The 17,796-nt window shown below is 37.0% G+C and overlaps 1 protein-coding gene across 1 annotated transcript in view; it reads right to left on the minus strand.

Moving 5' to 3' along the window:
• Window positions 1-17,796, minus strand: part of LOC127451157 (extracellular serine/threonine protein kinase FAM20C-like) — a 102,871-nt gene that overhangs the window by 75,598 nt on the left and 9,477 nt on the right. The window contains exon 3 of the mRNA XM_051715629.1: window positions 15,108-15,186. Within this exon, the coding sequence (XP_051571589.1) occupies window positions 15,108-15,186 (79 nt within the window). The remainder of the gene's footprint in view (window positions 1-15,107; window positions 15,187-17,796) is intronic.

Raw genomic sequence — 17,796 nt, forward strand, 5'->3', positions numbered from 1 at the left:
AGCCTGACTGGAGTCACTCAGCATACCCTGGATTCAAACTTGTGACTCCAGGTGTGGTAGTCAGCGTCTTTACTTGCTGAGCTACCCAGGACCCCCCACTATTAACTAAAAGTGTGAAGCATTTACATATTTCCATTGATCATGGTAATAATGGGGGGGGGGGGGGGTACTTGCTTGTATGTACTTGCTTGTTTTCATTATTGGGGGGTTACCTCCCCCCATCCCCCCTGGAATCTATGCCCCTGGTTGTACTTAAGGACACCTAATATAAAGTGGGTCCAAATATATTGTGCAATATTAGTTCACGATACCTAATGCATTAACTAATTCTAACGAATGGAACCTTACTGTAAAGTGTTATTGTTTGGTTCAATGTTTTAAAGTCCTTTTCGTTCCCTGTTCTTTATATAGTGTATTGTGTGGCAGTCGCTGTATAGGGAATAGTGAACAAGTGAGCGCTTTCACATTTAGGCTGAGTTTTAATCGTGGTTAAACTATTTTATGGAGAAATAACACACTCACGGAGAAATACAAACCATTTTATTTAGTTAATTTTCTTAGTTTTATAGCTATCACTGAACATGTAATACAATATTTACAGTAATTGCCTCATTCAGAGATAGGCTACATGTTTTCATTCTCTATTGAGCTGAAGCAGTTTTAGGCATCATTGAGTGTGTGCTGGTGCCTTTTGCACCACCTATCATTTTGTGTATGGAAAATGCATGCACAAAAGAGGTGGCAGGATCACAAAAAAGTGACAAAAAAATGTCTGAAGATGTCAGATGTAACCAAAGCATTCTTTACTGATACATATATATTGAAAAACAGCTGCAAATGTAATTTTTATTAAAAAAAGTGAGTGCGATACTGTTTTTGTGTGGGAGAGGGGGTTGACCTTGGTGCCCCCTTCTATAAAAAAAAAAAAAAAAAAAAAATAGAAGCACAACGCCCCTGGTTGTATCGATTTCTTTTACTGTGGTTATATAGTGTCATATGGGTTTGTAGCGACAATATAGGGTGAGTAAATAAACACAGAAGGTGTGGGGGGTGGGTTAACAATTCCCTTCAGATCTCAGTTCTCACAATTTAAAACACACACAAACGCAAACACACTTCAAGTACTCATTCATCAGAGTACAAACAACAGGCTTCTCTCTGTGCACAGACTCTGGATCAGTGCAGAAAGCCGTGCAGCTGTGCAAGACAGCTGTCAGGAATAAAGCAGACAATGCGCTTTGACGTGTTGATTCACTGCTCGCTGGCTACGAGCAAGCTGCATGGCTTGAGAAATGCATGCATTAATGGAGGTTTTCTTCCATCCTCCTCGGGGAATCCAACATAAATTATTTCTGCTTGGAATACTCAGAAAACAGACATAAACACTGTAAAAACAGAAGAAGGAAGAAGCTAAACCACAATCAATTTGTCATCTTTAAACAGATAATATAAAGGTAACATGTCTTGTGGCCAGCAAAAATCCATTATATTCACAACAAAAATGTAGTTTGGAAAGTGTTGAAAATGGATCCTGTTCTCTATAAACATATATATATATATATATATATATATATATATATATATATATATATATATATATATATACATATTTTTTTTTAGTTTTCAAAGATCAGGGTAAATCATGCAACCTGTCCATGTTGGCATCTGCCTAATTTGTCTACTTTCTACTAAGTGCTGAATACATTTGTGCCAAAACACAATAGAGCTTGATTGGATGCACAATGTTTAACATAAAAAAACAAACAAACAAACAAAAGATATGTCAGAATAATCTCCTCCCTTGTAAAGTTGATTATACGATTTATTTTGCTATTCTAACTACTGTGTATGGATAATTATATGGTTAGTTAGATTTATTATTTGCATTTATCATTGTTTTACTCTGCTGTCCATGACCCTATCAGAATAGATGTGTGACCCATATAGTATGCATTATGTGAAGATTTTGCACTTTCCCCCTCAGGATTTACCAGCATTTGTATGTTATCTCGATTTGGTTGCATCATAAACAATCTCTTGTAGTCAGATTTGTCATCCTGAACATTGCATTTTTCAGTCAGGCCCCAGTTCACTGTCTGCCACTTTTGAACACTCCAACCCTTCCTCATACACAATGCATAAATGCATTCAGTTCAGCTCAACCTCCTGTCACGGCTTTGAGCTCAGACAGCTTTGACATGTGAACTACCATTACAGGATTTGAACCTACCATATTCTAAGCCTCTTTCATTTTATCAGAAGCTTTCAATATGAGATCCATTATAGTGCGGCAATTACTGTTTGTAATTTCTTTTTAAATGTGCTTATTTGTTGAACATACAGCATTTTTATAATGCATATTTTTTTCATTCATACTCACACTTTTATGCAGCAAATTCTCTTATGTTTTTTTTTTTAGAGCCGTCAAAAGTAACCTATTTAATTAAAAATATTTAGCATGTACATTTTTCTTAATCGTGATTAACGCATTTACCAATTTTCACCTTCAATTCTGACATTTATTTAACTCCATATAAGTCCTAGTGTGTACGGGGTCATTATTACGTTGACGTACACACCACAAACAAACACACAATTGCGATTCCATGTTAATGATCAAGTGATGAAGAAAGGGCTTCTTACAAAACAAACCCATATGGGACTTGTGGCAAAAATCAAGTACTTTGCAGCCTCAGCGGCACATCAAGTTTTAACTGTCACCTAAAAGGAAATGCTGTGGTAGGCTAGCTTGTTGGAGTTCTCCCAGTTCAAATAATTTCAACTTTGAATTTTAAGCGTTTGCTAAAAATGACCGGACAATTCGAATGAAATATCATTATGTGGGGAGTGCCAGTGCTAAAAGCAGAACAAGACGTTGGTAGTTTTTGATATGGCATACTACCATACTACTCTTAGAATTTCTGTTATAAATAGATATGACAGAAGCAGTAAAGATAGTATGGATAGTATGCCTTCCAGATACAGCCACCGTCTTCAGCGCTTTTCAAATTAGGTTTAAAAGTGGTGCTTGATGCCCTGATGCGAAATATTTGCATTCCGTATCCAAAGTGGAAAGCCACAGCCTGCCGGCAGATTATTATTGTGGAGGATGAGGGTTTAAGAGATTTAATGGGCATTACAATGAATACACAACATATGGGGACTAGTTCTTTTATTTAGTCAACCTCCCACTAAGATTTGGAAAACGTTTAATGTTATTTGAATTGGTACTATTTTAGTGCATTTCTATCTTTATACTGTGGAAGGCTTAAGGAAGATTACTAAAGCATTGTTGTTACATATTGTTTTGTTTTCTTTCCTAGAAAGGAAATAAGTGCATTTTGGCAGGAAAATAAGTATATATACAGTAAAATTTCAGCACTTTCAAAATCTGCGATTAATCACGATTATCTATGAAAACATCATTCAAATTTTAATTGACTGACAGCACTAGTTTTTTTACATGACAAAACAGATCTGAAACTAGTAATAAACCTGGATTTTCCAAATGCATTTTCCATTTCCTAGATTTTGAATTCCAAAACAACACTGAAAAGCCCTGCTTATTCTGAAAGCCCCCAGTGCAGGTTTTGACGCATTGTACCTTAACAAAATGATTCCCCATTTTGTAAATCTACCTGACGTGCATTAATAACAACACACACATTCTGTTTTCTGTATAAGCCTGATATGTACCAAGACATTAGTATACACATACTGTAGCCTTAGTACAAAATTACAACCCGCCAAGCACCAAATGCAAGTAAAAATTGGCTTTGGCAAGTAAATGTTTTTTTTTATTTTCATTTTTTCTCCCCAATTTGGAATGCCCAATAATGCACCATTACTCACCTCAATCCGGGTGGTGGAGGACAAGTCTCAGTTGCCTCAGCTTCTGATACAGTCAATCCACACATCTTATCATGTGGCTCGTTGTGCTTGACACCGCGATCCACACACAACTTACCACGTGCCCCATTGAGAGCGAGAACCACTAATCGTGACCATGAGGAGGTTACCCCATGTGACTCTACCCTCCCAGGCAATCGGGCCAATTTGGTTGCTTAGAAGACCTGGCTGGAGTCACTCAGCATGCCCTGGATTTGAACTCGTGACTCCAGGGGAGGTAGTCAGCGACAATGCTCGCTGAGCTACCCAGGCCCCGGCTTTGGCAAGTAAATTGAGTTACTTGCCAGATGGCCGGTAACTTTATGAACTCTTACATTACATGATTTAAATTTAATTGTAAGAACACTTGCTGTGACATATGTGATTCAAATCAAAGACATACAGAACATCTAAATAAAACATTTGTCGTAACTTGCAACAACTTTTACGTTTTTAGTAGGAAATGTACTATATGTTTAGTTTTATAATTAAGGATGTCTCACATATTTTTTCTTCAGAACTCCATATGTGGTATATTCATTATATTAAGCCACCAAAATGAGAATGTGTGGAACAAAGTCTTTTGAAATTTTTGTAACAGGTGCAGTTTCTCCAAGAAATACATTGACCGGTGCTGTTTATCACAAATATACAAGGAAAAAAAAAAACTACAGAATAATTCAGTCATATATATCAAATATATCAAAAATATATTTTTAAAGAAAATTAAGTGAAATGCCGGAAATGCTGCCTGGTGTGTAGTGATCGTGCTTCAACTTTGTTCATAGCACTTGTTTGCAAGTGACCCTAATTTGAATCTGGCTGTGGTCATTTCCCAATCCCTAAAACCCCCAGTTCCCTTTCCCCATTTCACTTCTGTGTCAATAAAAATGATAATAAAATAATAAAAAATATACATATGAATAATAATAATGCCAATACAGTTTCTGGCTGCTAATAACTATTTATAGCCAAGACATATTTTCTCAATTCACCCGTCATTGGCAGGTGTGGCAAAAAGTTACATTTGGACACTACATGTACTGTAGCTCACAACAGAACACACACTGGATTCCATCTGTACCACAGAGAAAAAATGGCATTCAGAGAGAGAGAGAGAGAGAGAGAGAGAGAGAGAGAGAGAGAGAGAGAGAGAGACAGAGAGAGAGAGAGAGGGGTAAAGAGATAGTATGGGGGTGATGGCATCTTACTGGGTGAGCTGCATGTAATATTCTACATTACAGGAACATATTTTACATCATAGCGATGAATGCACGACAGCTGTAGCTGAAAAAACGTCCTCTATTGCTGCTGAGAGGCATATCAAATCAATATTAAAGCGCTGCAGCAATTTAGAAACAATAACTAGAGAAAAAACTAATTAACATCAAAGGAGTAGAAAAGTCAAACTTGGCTCTGCTCAGCTTAAAGATCCACAAGCTGTTTCTGCTGTGTGAGAGATTTTGTTATTTCCTTTCACAACTGAGACACATCTAGCCTGACATACACCATAAAGAGCTACTGTCCAAACCTACAGCATGTAAGTAAAGTAAAGGAGAGCTGAGAGGGTCCATATAACAGTGTCAAACACACACACACACACACACACACACACACACACACACACACACACACACACACACACACTGCATAGGTAAAACAGACATCCTAGGTACCCATTTATCCACAATTTATCCAAAATCCCAGGGCAGACAAGGGAAAATGTTTGGTCGGCAACAAATAAATAGTAGTTTACATGATCTTTTTTTTTTTTTTTTTTACATTTCTAATCACAATTATATTTTGACTTGGAAATGAGCAACTACTCTACTACGGACAGAGAAAAAATATACAGACTACTTATTTATGCATAACCGGATTAATATTCATGATCTGTCATGGCATCACAAACAGCACGTCTGTTTATTCTGGTTCAGGAATGTTTCCTGTAGAGGACCCCTTGTCCTTCATATTCTCCATCTCTTCATCCTTTCATTCATAACATTCGTATCAACCAATCATTGCCTTCTGATTTTCAACATGATCACATGGGAAATAAACATGCTGCTCCTGAATGTTCATGCACCCTGAAATCAATACCATACTGCAGCATTACTGACAAGCGCAATAACTCATTTTTGCTTCAATTCAAATGTTTGTACCTTTCCATATGGTGCTTAACTGATAGCATGTAGTAGTGGCATGCACAGATCTCAGCATGGACGGGGCGAAAGGATAAAAAAGGTCACCGATTTTTTATTTATTGATTGATTTTTTAATTTTTAATTTTTTAAGAATAGCACTTATATATACTTAACTAATTATTTGCTATTTGAGTATTTAAGCATTTTTCTTGTATTATAAACCTAATTGTTTCAATTTTTTACACTTTTTTTTATAGACATGGACTTTGATAATCCAGTGTTTTTGACATCTGTTATAGTAAAACCATGGTATTTTTTTTAAGTATCTTTGAGTGCTATGATAGTATCATTAAATATAAATATAATCATTCAGTCAATAATACCATGGTATTTATCTGAAAGTGATTAGTTTATTAGTTTATACAAAAACCAAACTGGCTTTGTCTGAATCAGACAGCTCCTTCAGTTAATGGCAGTATTCTATAAAAGACGTATTACATTTCTATCACAGAAAACGATGCGACCGCTCCCATTATAATAAGCTCTCTACACTGCAGGTGTGCCATGTGATGTCGGAAATGTGGTAGCAATCGAGTATTAATCTGTTGATGAACTTACAAAATACATAGAGTGGACATTTCATCTGACCTGTGTTGGTTTGCATTTATAGTTCTGCATCGATGTGTCTGCGTCATTCTTTGAGTACACTGCCAAAATTCTATATATGTTTCAGAAATAAACAAAAGCAATGCAAGCAATGTAATGTCTGTATTCTAAAATATTTATTAAATTATTGTAGCATAATGTAAAAATGGGTTCAAATTATGTAAACATGTTTAGTTATATATATTATTTATTATACATGTTGCCTGCAATGAACAATAAATGAGGAAATTACTGTATGCTTGTTACATGTTTTGGCATACTTTTGATGTTCAGTGCTGATAAAGAAATCATCAAAATAATGAATAACTACTCACCTCAATAACACAAAATTGGTGTCGTTTTAAAGACTTTACAATGCATACAGGAAATATAACCAACTCTAACCAGGTGCATTTTAATTTGCTGACAAATTAGAAGTGTTCTGTTTCCATAACTTATGAAATATTATTATTTACACAAACTCTCAAACATATGGTCAAATCATCGTGCCAATTGGAAAGTTCGCGAATAGAAAACAACACATTATTTCACTCACATATTAAATTAATATAAAGTCTGGAGAAAAAAGATTTTAGAGTGCATATGCAGTAAACAGATATCTTCTGTCGCGTTTCGCTTGTAACTTCATGAAACACAAACAGAATAAAAAAAAAACAGCTGATGCTCCGTGATGTGACTTCGATGCTCCAGGGTGAATTCAAAATGACATTTTTACTCCCTCAAAGGGCACTGCTGTTGGAGGGGATGCCACTCAAAAGCTCGTTCCAAACGAAAATGAGAAAATGAATGGGCCCTTCCACAAGATGAAGGGCACATTCATACAGTAATACTGTATTCCCTTCAGAGTACCCATTTCAAGGCCTCTGCACTTTGGAGTGAGTAGGGCTTGAGCCCCTGCTGCCCCCGTTCTGCGCACGTCACAGGCATGTAGAGCAATCTCTGAGTCATGGGTTCTGGTCCTGTGCAAACCAGGATGTAATAGCATTCACATAAAAAATGATGAGCACAACTAGGTTGCATTTTCACTTTAAAATTACATTTTGACTCAGGGCTGGGGTTGGGTTTGGGTTAGGGAGTACACTTAATAAAATATGCATTTCTGTTGACAGTATTACTTCATGTATAACTAAAAATACAACTAGCTTTTTTGCCACCCTGTGGACATTTCACCTCCTCAACACTTGCAGCTTTGTCCACTGTAGTTAGAATTTCAGTAAGCACAGACCGATTTCAGCAGAGGAACTTTTGAACTCCTGTCGCCAAATTCACAATGTAATCAGTCTGTGATTTTAGGGGTAGAGTTAGGTTTAGAGTTTGGTGTCATGCAGGAACAACATTCCTAAAAACCAATAACTACCCTCTAATTTAGGATTAGGGTTAGCTATTATAGTAAGGACTGATATAAATGTTGTTACAAGAATAAAAATTGTATGTTTATCCAGGAGGAACATGTCCTACTTCTACTTCTCATTATGCACACACACACATATTTTGAACATTTAAATCATTGTGTCTCGCTGCAATGTGCTGGCAGGTCACTGGAAAGAATCTTGGTTGTCAAACCTGCTCCAAACAATCATTTTTCACCCTCCCTCATTCTTTGTCTCTTATTCTATCTTTCTCTCCTTCCTCATTCCTTGCCTGATTAGCAGCGTTCAGTGCTGTGTTGTGGAATAATTAAACCGGTCAGTGAGCAGGGCTTTCCTGCATACTACAGCCACTCCTTCCTTATTCTGATGGCATTAGTGCTTTCTGCCTGCGTCTGTCTAACCGGAAGGCTTTTGAATGAATGTGAAGAAGGAAGAGTGAAAGGTTGCACAATGACTTATTGCTGCCTCTACACCCAGATCCCAGTCAGATAACTTATGCTCAATAAACTCCTCACAAGCACCTTTACCACCAACAGAGTGCTGGTGCTGGAGTCAGTGCCCGTTTCTTGAACCATTCTGAACGTTTCCACAGCAGAAAAGGCCTAAAACCCATTGGTCTCGAACCAGGAACCGCTAACATCAGAGACTAGGGTGGGGGTTGGGTTTGATTTGAGATCTGGGGTGGTGGGGGCGGGTTAATGTCCACAGTCTCCACTCAGAGCTTTCAGAACAACAACAACTAATGCAAAACAAAATAAGACCACTTCATAATCTAAAATGCAACTGTGCTAACCCTGCAAACGCCTGATGCGGCAAGGCGACACACAGTTCAGTTATCCCATTCTTATGTACAGTATGTCAGATTGAAAATAGGCTCCAGTCACATTATCTTCCCTGTCCATCTGAAATTAAATATTAGGGGAGACTGGGGCTATTTGTCACACAGGGAAGTTGTCACCAAGAATATATCACAGTATAAAGATTATATCAATGCAGGTTGTCAAATGTGTTTTAAATGTCAAAATGTATACAATTTATTCAACCTAGTCTCATAGAATGAACGTTACAACAACTACATTTCTGCAAACTGACTTTTACGGACCATGTTCTATGTTTCGCTGCAGTTTCCTGGTGAAATTAACACCAGAGGTGCTACAACAACTGTGCGTTTTATTCACTTTCACACAAATCATGACTACAACGGCTGATTATGGCTTTATAAACACTCATTTTTCACACTATTACACTCAAACTGCTATGTTATGATATCAAAACACTTTTACTATAACGCATCATTTGAAAAACAATCACCTACATTTACACACTTATTCCAATGTGATTAGCTTGTGCGGTAGCTCACCTGATAGTGTGTTGGACTTTGGACTTGGAAGACTATGGTTCAAGCCCAGCCAAGCATGCAAGCTGACACACAAGCCAATAGTGTCATAGAAGTGACGTGACATGGTTGTTTCAGAAAATGTGCTTTTCATGTCTCTTTTTCCACACGATCGGTTAGGTTTAGGTGTTGGTTTAAGGTAAGGATGTCTGCTTTATGTCTACCTAACTCTTATTTGCTTTTACAACACTATCGGTTAGGTTTAGGTTAAAGTTTTAGGTTAGGGAGGAATGTTTAACTCATTAAAACCTCCATCTAATATTCACCTTATTAACCTCGTCTGATTATGACACAATTACACTCGCTTTTAGCGCCCCTCACTGGACATTTCACTGGGAAACTGCAGCGAACCATGTAAATAAAACACAACTGAACTGAACAGAATTAAGCAAGTAATTTCATTTTGCAAAATGTTAGCCACAGTCAAATAAATTCATGAGATCAGGCTGAATTTATTAGTTATAATATTTGCTGGCCAATATGTTTTCATATTTTAGTATGATACCTTTTCCAATTTAGTTGTTTAATGAATCTTTATGAGTCTCTTAATTGTTTTACTTTATTAATTTAGCTGAAAAATCTATAATAGTCTGTTTAATGCAAGCGTAGATTTAAAGAGAGGTGAAGATTTATGTATTGGTGGTGGTGATGGTGGGGATCTACACCAACCTACGTATACCCAATGAAGCATGTTGTGACCCGAACAGTGAAAAAGTTCAATAGTTTTTTTTTTTAGCCAAGGCTTTAAGGTATGTGGCTATATTGAAATACAAACCTACGCTGAAAAATATTTATTGTAAACAAAAGTGTAGCCCTAGTCTTTACAGTAGCCCCGGTCTCCCCTATTAACAAACATTTTACAATTGTTTACAATACTACGAATTGTAATTTAATTATACATTTAAATAACTTTGTACCATCACATCAATGGCAATATTGTGATGCCATAAATACACTGAATTAGATTAAGTATGTTCTCAAAACTAGTAAGACTTATAAACTCCTGCCATTTTATACACTGATTTAAAAGACTCAGGAAGTTAGAATATGTTTGTTATACTCGGAATTAAAGGCTATGATGCAGCATATTTTTTTTTTTTTTTAGCCAGGTTATATAGTAACATAACAGTCAGTTACATCATTGTTCGACTCTCAAGTCAGTAGAAAATCGGGCCGGTTCTGAGAGCGGCTCATACATAGACCTTTTCCACTGGCATGGTTCGGGGGGCGGGTTCCTGGGCCGGTGCAAATTCTTGAACTGTTCCGCGCATTTCCACAGCAGAAAACCTGGTTCCACATCGGCTCCAAAAGTTTGCTGGTCTCTATGTATGAACCGATTATGTCAGGGGCGGAGGGCGGGATAATATTTAGTCACCAGGTAAAGTTTTCCCAAACAACAACAGCATCTACCGTCTGCAGCAAGGAGTACTTCTTCGCTCTATAACAACAATAAAAAACCCACAAAACTATCAGACATCAAAAGCGTTCAGGTAATGCGGACGAAACGAGCACCCTATTTGCGATATTGTATTTACGGAGATCCGAGAGAGATCGCAAAGGAAAAAATTGTCTACGAGAATGAAGATACAGCACAAAATGATGCACGCTGGCTTCAATCGAACAACTGACCAAATCATCAACAAATTGAAAAACACTTAAGGGGCCCAGGGACCATAAGAAGGACCTAAGCAAAAGTGACAGTGGACAGAGCAACAATGTTTTGGACCAGCCTGCTAACTAACTGGGGCATTGAATTCAGCCAGTAACGCTCGTGATAAACACTAAATTGCTCGTGTCCTCTGCAGCTGATCTCAGTATGTTATTGCATTTGCCAACTTTGTTAGCTTTCCTTACACTCTTGTCATCTTCTTTTGTGCATTGTTATGTTCTGTAAGTGGATCAGCTACTCACTAAGTTTAGAAGATCGTGGCTATCTGTTAAGTAAACCAGTGGGATTCTCAATCAAGTCATTGGAAATGCGCGGACGGTTTACGATAGGCTCCATATTGCCCCAGCTGTGAACCAGCCGACCATAGGCTCGGCACGAGAACCATCGTCATTGCGGTGGAAAAAGTCTAACAGTAGACCCCCCGGCAAGCACCATTTCATGGAAAGAAGGTTACACGTATACACATGCTAGCCCGCTTGGCTCTCTAGGCCAGCAGGAACCTGGAGCAGTTACCCCTCCATGTGCCTGCAGACAGATTAGCATCCAGCTCAAAGCAGCAGCACATCAAAAGAAGCTCTGATGCGCAGTATGGCTGCACAGAGGGGCAGGTGAGGAAAAAGGTGTCCCACATGATCAATGAGGATTCAGGATAAAACTTTGAGCTTTTAGAGCTGGAGAAATCTACAGCTATGCATGTCAAGCCACAATATGATGAATAGACGATATGAAGCCATCTTTGGGCTAAGCACATGTTATTTGCTTTTTTAACTGTGATAATTCAGAGCACAAATCAAGAAAAGAATGCCAGGTTGTCCGCTTGCACAATATGTTGTTTACATTACACCTCCAAGGTGTAATTACTCAAAATTGTGAAATGTAGCTAAATAAAGCAGTCTGCTTGTTAGTCAGTCTAGTCTCTGTCTAGTCAGAGATTATTATGTTTAATTACTGCTTTTATTACATGCACTGCCAAACACTGCAGTGAAATATTGTTCCCTTTTATGATCTCTTTTGGGAATAAGATGAAAGCTGGGATTTCACCTTGTCAGGCAACCTGTGATAAACAATGCACCTTTTCTGTGTCGTTCGCTCAGGGATTCTTTGCTGGCATGTGTATCAGGTAACCTTAAACCTTAAAAAAAAGATTTCCTCAGGTAAATCATAAACCGAAGGTGATAACCTTTTCAGGCTTTGTCATGAACTTAATGTTTAAGAAATGTCAGGCTATAGCTCAGATGTGTTACTGTACTGTATGTGACATTATCAAATGAAATCTCTGAAATAACCTTTCAACTTCGTAAAAATGTATGAAAAGTCAGCAAACCATTGCCACTGTAATATAACCTGCATTGGCTCCCTTGTCAAAGCCTCTATTGTTGTTGAAACACAGAGTTAAACCAGTTTGAGCCAGCTAAGACCAGCAAACCATGCTTTTTTTTTCAGGGATGATCCAAAAATTGCACAAGCCACCTCTTCTAGTCTGTAAACTGTACACCAACTAAAGACACTGGTGTTGTGTAATAACAGTCTGTGTTTTTATGTTTCTGTACCCACCCAGAATGACTAAGACATTGCAGATGGCAATGACATATGAAAGCGTAATTAAAGAAAAACAGCGAGGAAGCAATCAAGCATCCCCTAGCAATTATTTGATCACAAATGCATCAGGTAGCACTGGCAGTGTTGTTTCAACAGAGGGAATATGACAGACACACTCAGCTGATCCGCCCTGTTTTATGTGCGGCACTTAAAGCTTCTGCTGGCAAATATTCCCATAAGTGTGTGATAGTGGTTCAAAGTTTTTAATTAACAATTAAGCCTGGAAATGTTCATTAAAACCAGACTGATCATTACCACCAGGAAAGATCATACAGATGCTCCTGTTGATAGCACTACAGAGGCAACTACAGAGGAAAAGTCTCAAGACCAAAACGTCACCATACCGACTTTTGCCTGCATCATCAAAATGTCATTGTCATGTTGTTCTCATGACTTCCGTCACAGGTTCCGCAATCTTCGGATTTATTGCACATGTTTAATATAAGTTTAGTTACATTATACAATCATAGTGATATTTTAGATTCCCTAACCCAACCCCATCCCTAAACCTAACCACTAATATACCAATAATAATGTAGCTGCAAGCAGCCATTCCAGGGCCAAGCCCCCTAAATTGCCTATATGGCCAACAGGACCCTCAGAGTGGCTATGGTGTATTTTGCAAATGCACACTGGTAAACAAGTCATCCCAAGCAGGGTTTGAATCTGTACTTTTCCATATTACAGCTCTGTGCACAATCCACTGAACCATGCTGCCTCATGGTTGACAGCCACCAGAGTGTCATACCATGCTGACAGTAAGCACAGCCAAACACAGCAGTTACCATGATCAACTTCATATTGAAGTAACTTTACAACAAAGATGAAAATCAAAATTCAATTAGCCCTGCAATCATTCAATAAGCACAGAATTTTTGACATGGTGGTGGCACTATAGAGTATGTCCTAGAGACCTCAAATTTGGTATGGGGGCTATTCATGACCACCCCTATTAGTGTGTCAGATTTCATCATTTTCCTATGTTCAGTTCTATGGGCTGCCATAGACTCCCAGACAGAATAATAATAATACAGAAAACTAACGGATGCAATAGGGGTTACAGCCTCTTCGAGGCATGGCCCTAAACTCTCAAAAATCCATGTACTCATAACAGCACATCATGTTTATATTATGTTATGTTTATCATAGTAATATCATGTTTATTCATAAAAAACAATGAGTAATGTTTCTGTTTATTTTTTGTAAAAATCAAAAGTCTTACAATCTTAAAAGTCTGTTTACTACTAAACTAAAAGCTAAATTCTCACCATCTTAGAGGCCAGTTTTCTATTGAAATAAAAGTTGCAAAAACCCAAAAGTCCCAACATCTTAGATGCCAGTTTCTAGTAAAGTAAAAGATGCAAAAAGCAAAAGTCTCAGCATCTTAAAAATATTTTTTTTACTCAAATAAATGAGGCAAAAAGCCAAAGTCTCTATCTCTTAAAAGTCAGTTTTCTACTAAGATTTATTCTAGAATAGATGATGTTGTTTTGAAGTATATCTTTTTTTAAAGTTTTATTTATTTATTTATTTATTATTATTATTATTATTATTATTATTATTTATGTTCTAATTGTTGGTGACCAATAAAAATGGCAAAAGCAAAAGTCTCAAAATTATAGTGGCCAGTCTAAAAAAAAAAAAAAAAGAAAAGAAAAAATAAAAGACAAAAACCACGAAGTCCCAACATCTTAGAGGCCAGTTTCTAGTAAAATAAAAGAGGCAAAAAGCAAAAGACTCAACATCTTAAGAGGCCAGTTTCCTACTCAAATATAAGTGTCAAAAAGCAAACAACTCAACGTCTTGAAGGCCAGGTTCCTAATAAATTAAAAGTGGCAAAAAAGACTCCAAAGGCTCATTATCTTGAGAGGCCAGTTTTCTACTAAAATAAAAGAGGCAAAAAAAACAAAAAAAAACAAGGAGTGTAATTGGGACATTTGCATTCTACTTTTTTACTGTGACAATTTACTGTGATTGTCAGCTCAACACTTTAGACCAACAAATGAGATTGTACAGTATAACATGTTCACCCAGCTGGAAAAGTTGATAATGATAGATTGCTTGTGATGGAACAAGATTACCCAATGTCCCAGATTACCCTAATATACACTACTTTATGTGTACTAGAATCTCACTTGCTACCACATGTGAAGACTATATACAGTCTACTGTATAAGTGCACTATGCAACTAGATGTATACACCACAAATCTTCCAACAGCTGTTACACATGTTTCTTTTGTCGAAACACAGAAGACTTAGTCCACACCTTTAAAGTAAACTTGCATGAAAGTATACAGGGGACATTCTAAAAACTTGTTACCCATCAGACACATATTGTATTCATGACAAATGAAAGCAGAAGGTATCACTTACTTCATAGGCTTGAACAGGGCTTGTCCGTAGTTCTGGAATGTCATGATAAGCTTCAGCTGAGTGCCACCTGACTTCATAGCTGTGAAAGGGAACAGAATTATTGCAATGCTTATTATTGACACAAACCAACCAACTTTATAAAAACAAGTAAGAAGGGATAATATCGCAATGGCAATGAAAATATCGTAACGATTGTAATGCACTTTATATTTGGCCATTACATTTACTAAAGATTATTATTTGATTAGTTTTGCAATCTTTTTTTTTTTTTTTTTTTTTTTTTTTTTTTTGTATTTTACTTGTTTTAAACGTTTTTAATTTACTTGGCAACAATGGCTGCTTGGGTAAAATGATGGTTCCTCTGAAATAAAATCACCTAGTCATTTCAGAGCAAATACATAAATATTGAATATCGTCAAAAAGATATTTACTTTTTTGAAAATCGCTTTTTTGTGGTAAATACCTTTGTTAACAGCAGTGGTATTTTCGTATTGGATTTCGTCAGACAGTAATCAAGTCCCAACTAACAAATAAGTGCAGAATTTGATGACTAGATAAACAATGTGCTGTTTATGAGAGTCACAGTGTCAAGGCTGAAACATCACAGATGGGTTTACAGTGTACATCAGTGGAGAGACTGTAGTATAAAGATCTCAGGCTATTATGAAGGAATACTTTATTCACAGAGTAATTCAAATGAAATGTTTCTTAGGAAAGTCTGGTCTTTATATAAATGGAAAACATTATCAATATCAAACTGAAAAGCTTAAGTTTGGTTATGAGTTACCGTAGACTTTGTCAGTTCGAACTAATTTGGCCATTCTCTGTTGAACTCTCTCAACAACAAGGTGTTTCCATCCACAGAACTGCCGCTCACTGGATGTTTTTTGTTTTTGGCACCATTCTGAGTAAATTCTAGAGAGTGTTGTGCGTGAAAATCCCAGAATATCAGCAGTTACAGAAATACTCAAACCAGCCCATCTGGCACCAACAATCATGCCATGGTCCAAATTACTAAAATCAAATTTTTTCCCCATTCTGATGGTTGATGTGAACATTAACTGAAGCTCCTGACCCGTATGTACATGATTTTATGCACTGCACTACTGCCACCCAATTGGCTGATTATATAATCGCATGGATGATTGTTGGTGTCAGACGGGCTGGTTTGAGTATTTCTGTAACTGCTGATCTCTTACAACAGTCTCTAGAATTTACTCTGAATGGTGCCAAAAAACAACAAACATCCAGTGAGCAGCAGTTCTGCATATGGAAACGCCTTGTTGATGAGAGAGTTCAACAGAGAATGGCCAGACTTGTTCGAACTCTCAAAGTCTACTGTAACTCAGATAACCACTCTGTACAATTGTGGTTGAAGAAATTGTTGAGAAGAATATTATCTCAGAATGCTGTTCTGAGATGTGGGTTGGCGCTGTTTTGGTGGCACGAGGGGGACCTACACAATATTAGGCAGGTGGTTTTAATGTTATGGCTGATCGGTGTATATAAAATAAAACGTTGTTTTCACAATACCAGATTTGGTAACACTTTATTTTACAGTGTCCTTGTTATACATATTACCTGTATTGACTATAGTAATAACAGTCAATTATGAATAATTATATGTAACTAACCCTAAACCAAACCCTTACCCTAAACCTATAGTAAGTACATGTTGTTAATTAATATTAATCAGTACATACATGTGTAACAAGGACACTGTAAAATAAAGTGTAACCACAGATTTTAACATTCAGATGCCCTGACAGAGTCATTCAGTGTAGGTCAAGAAAGTGAACATTTAGATTTTACACTTCTGTGAAAATAATTTCAAAATGACCAGAAATTAACTCTGTGCCAACCAACCCCGGTCTCCCTTATTCCTTTAGCAGCATTACTTAGCCACAACAAAACATTAAATTACTGTATGTTTACAACAAATAGAAGAAACTTCCAAAATCACTACTGTCGACTGTTAGAGCCTGTTTTTCAGGGCTTTTACAGTGAACTGTGTTAGTGCATGCCTAACATTTTCATTTTCTTCATGTGTCAAACCCAGACAGACAAGTTCTGGAGCTTCTAAAACTATGAACTCACATAACTGACCTTAGATCAGCAGAAAAGGTTTTCATATTTTGACAGGCTGATTAATGAGATTGGATGGGATAGAAGGCTGATACAGCTTTACGTTGAGTAATCCAAAAATTCTGTATCACATTTCCCTTGAGGGCACCTGTGCAATTCTGCAGCCGTAAAGTATTTTTGAACTCATTTTTTAAGCAGAGACGTGTCAATTGGAGCGGAGCCATTACGCCACACAGCTCTTCAATTTATTATCTAGCATCTCTAGGTCTACAAAAGTACAAAATGAGTACTGTTTAACAGCACATCTTATGATTTGCTACTGTCGCCAGAGGACCTTTCTGTTTATTTCATTAAAATCATCCTTTTTCTTTTAAATGTTTCCAGAAAAACACTTAATTATTCCTAATGTGGCTAAAACCTCCTACAAGGTGCTTTTTGTTTCAGAGACTCTATTGAACAACAAAGTAAAAACTGAATGTGTGCAACTGTTGCCATTAGTAGTGACCCTTAAAAAAACACTTTAGTTGGTATAGCCCAATGTACTCAAGTTAAATAAGTCATATTAAATAACACTTTTGACTTAAAAGCTGCAGTTTTTGGAGTC

The sequence above is a fragment of the Myxocyprinus asiaticus genome, chromosome 14 (assembly GCF_019703515.2).
Source record: "Myxocyprinus asiaticus isolate MX2 ecotype Aquarium Trade chromosome 14, UBuf_Myxa_2, whole genome shotgun sequence".
Classification (NCBI taxonomy): Eukaryota; Metazoa; Chordata; class Actinopteri; order Cypriniformes; family Catostomidae; genus Myxocyprinus; species Myxocyprinus asiaticus.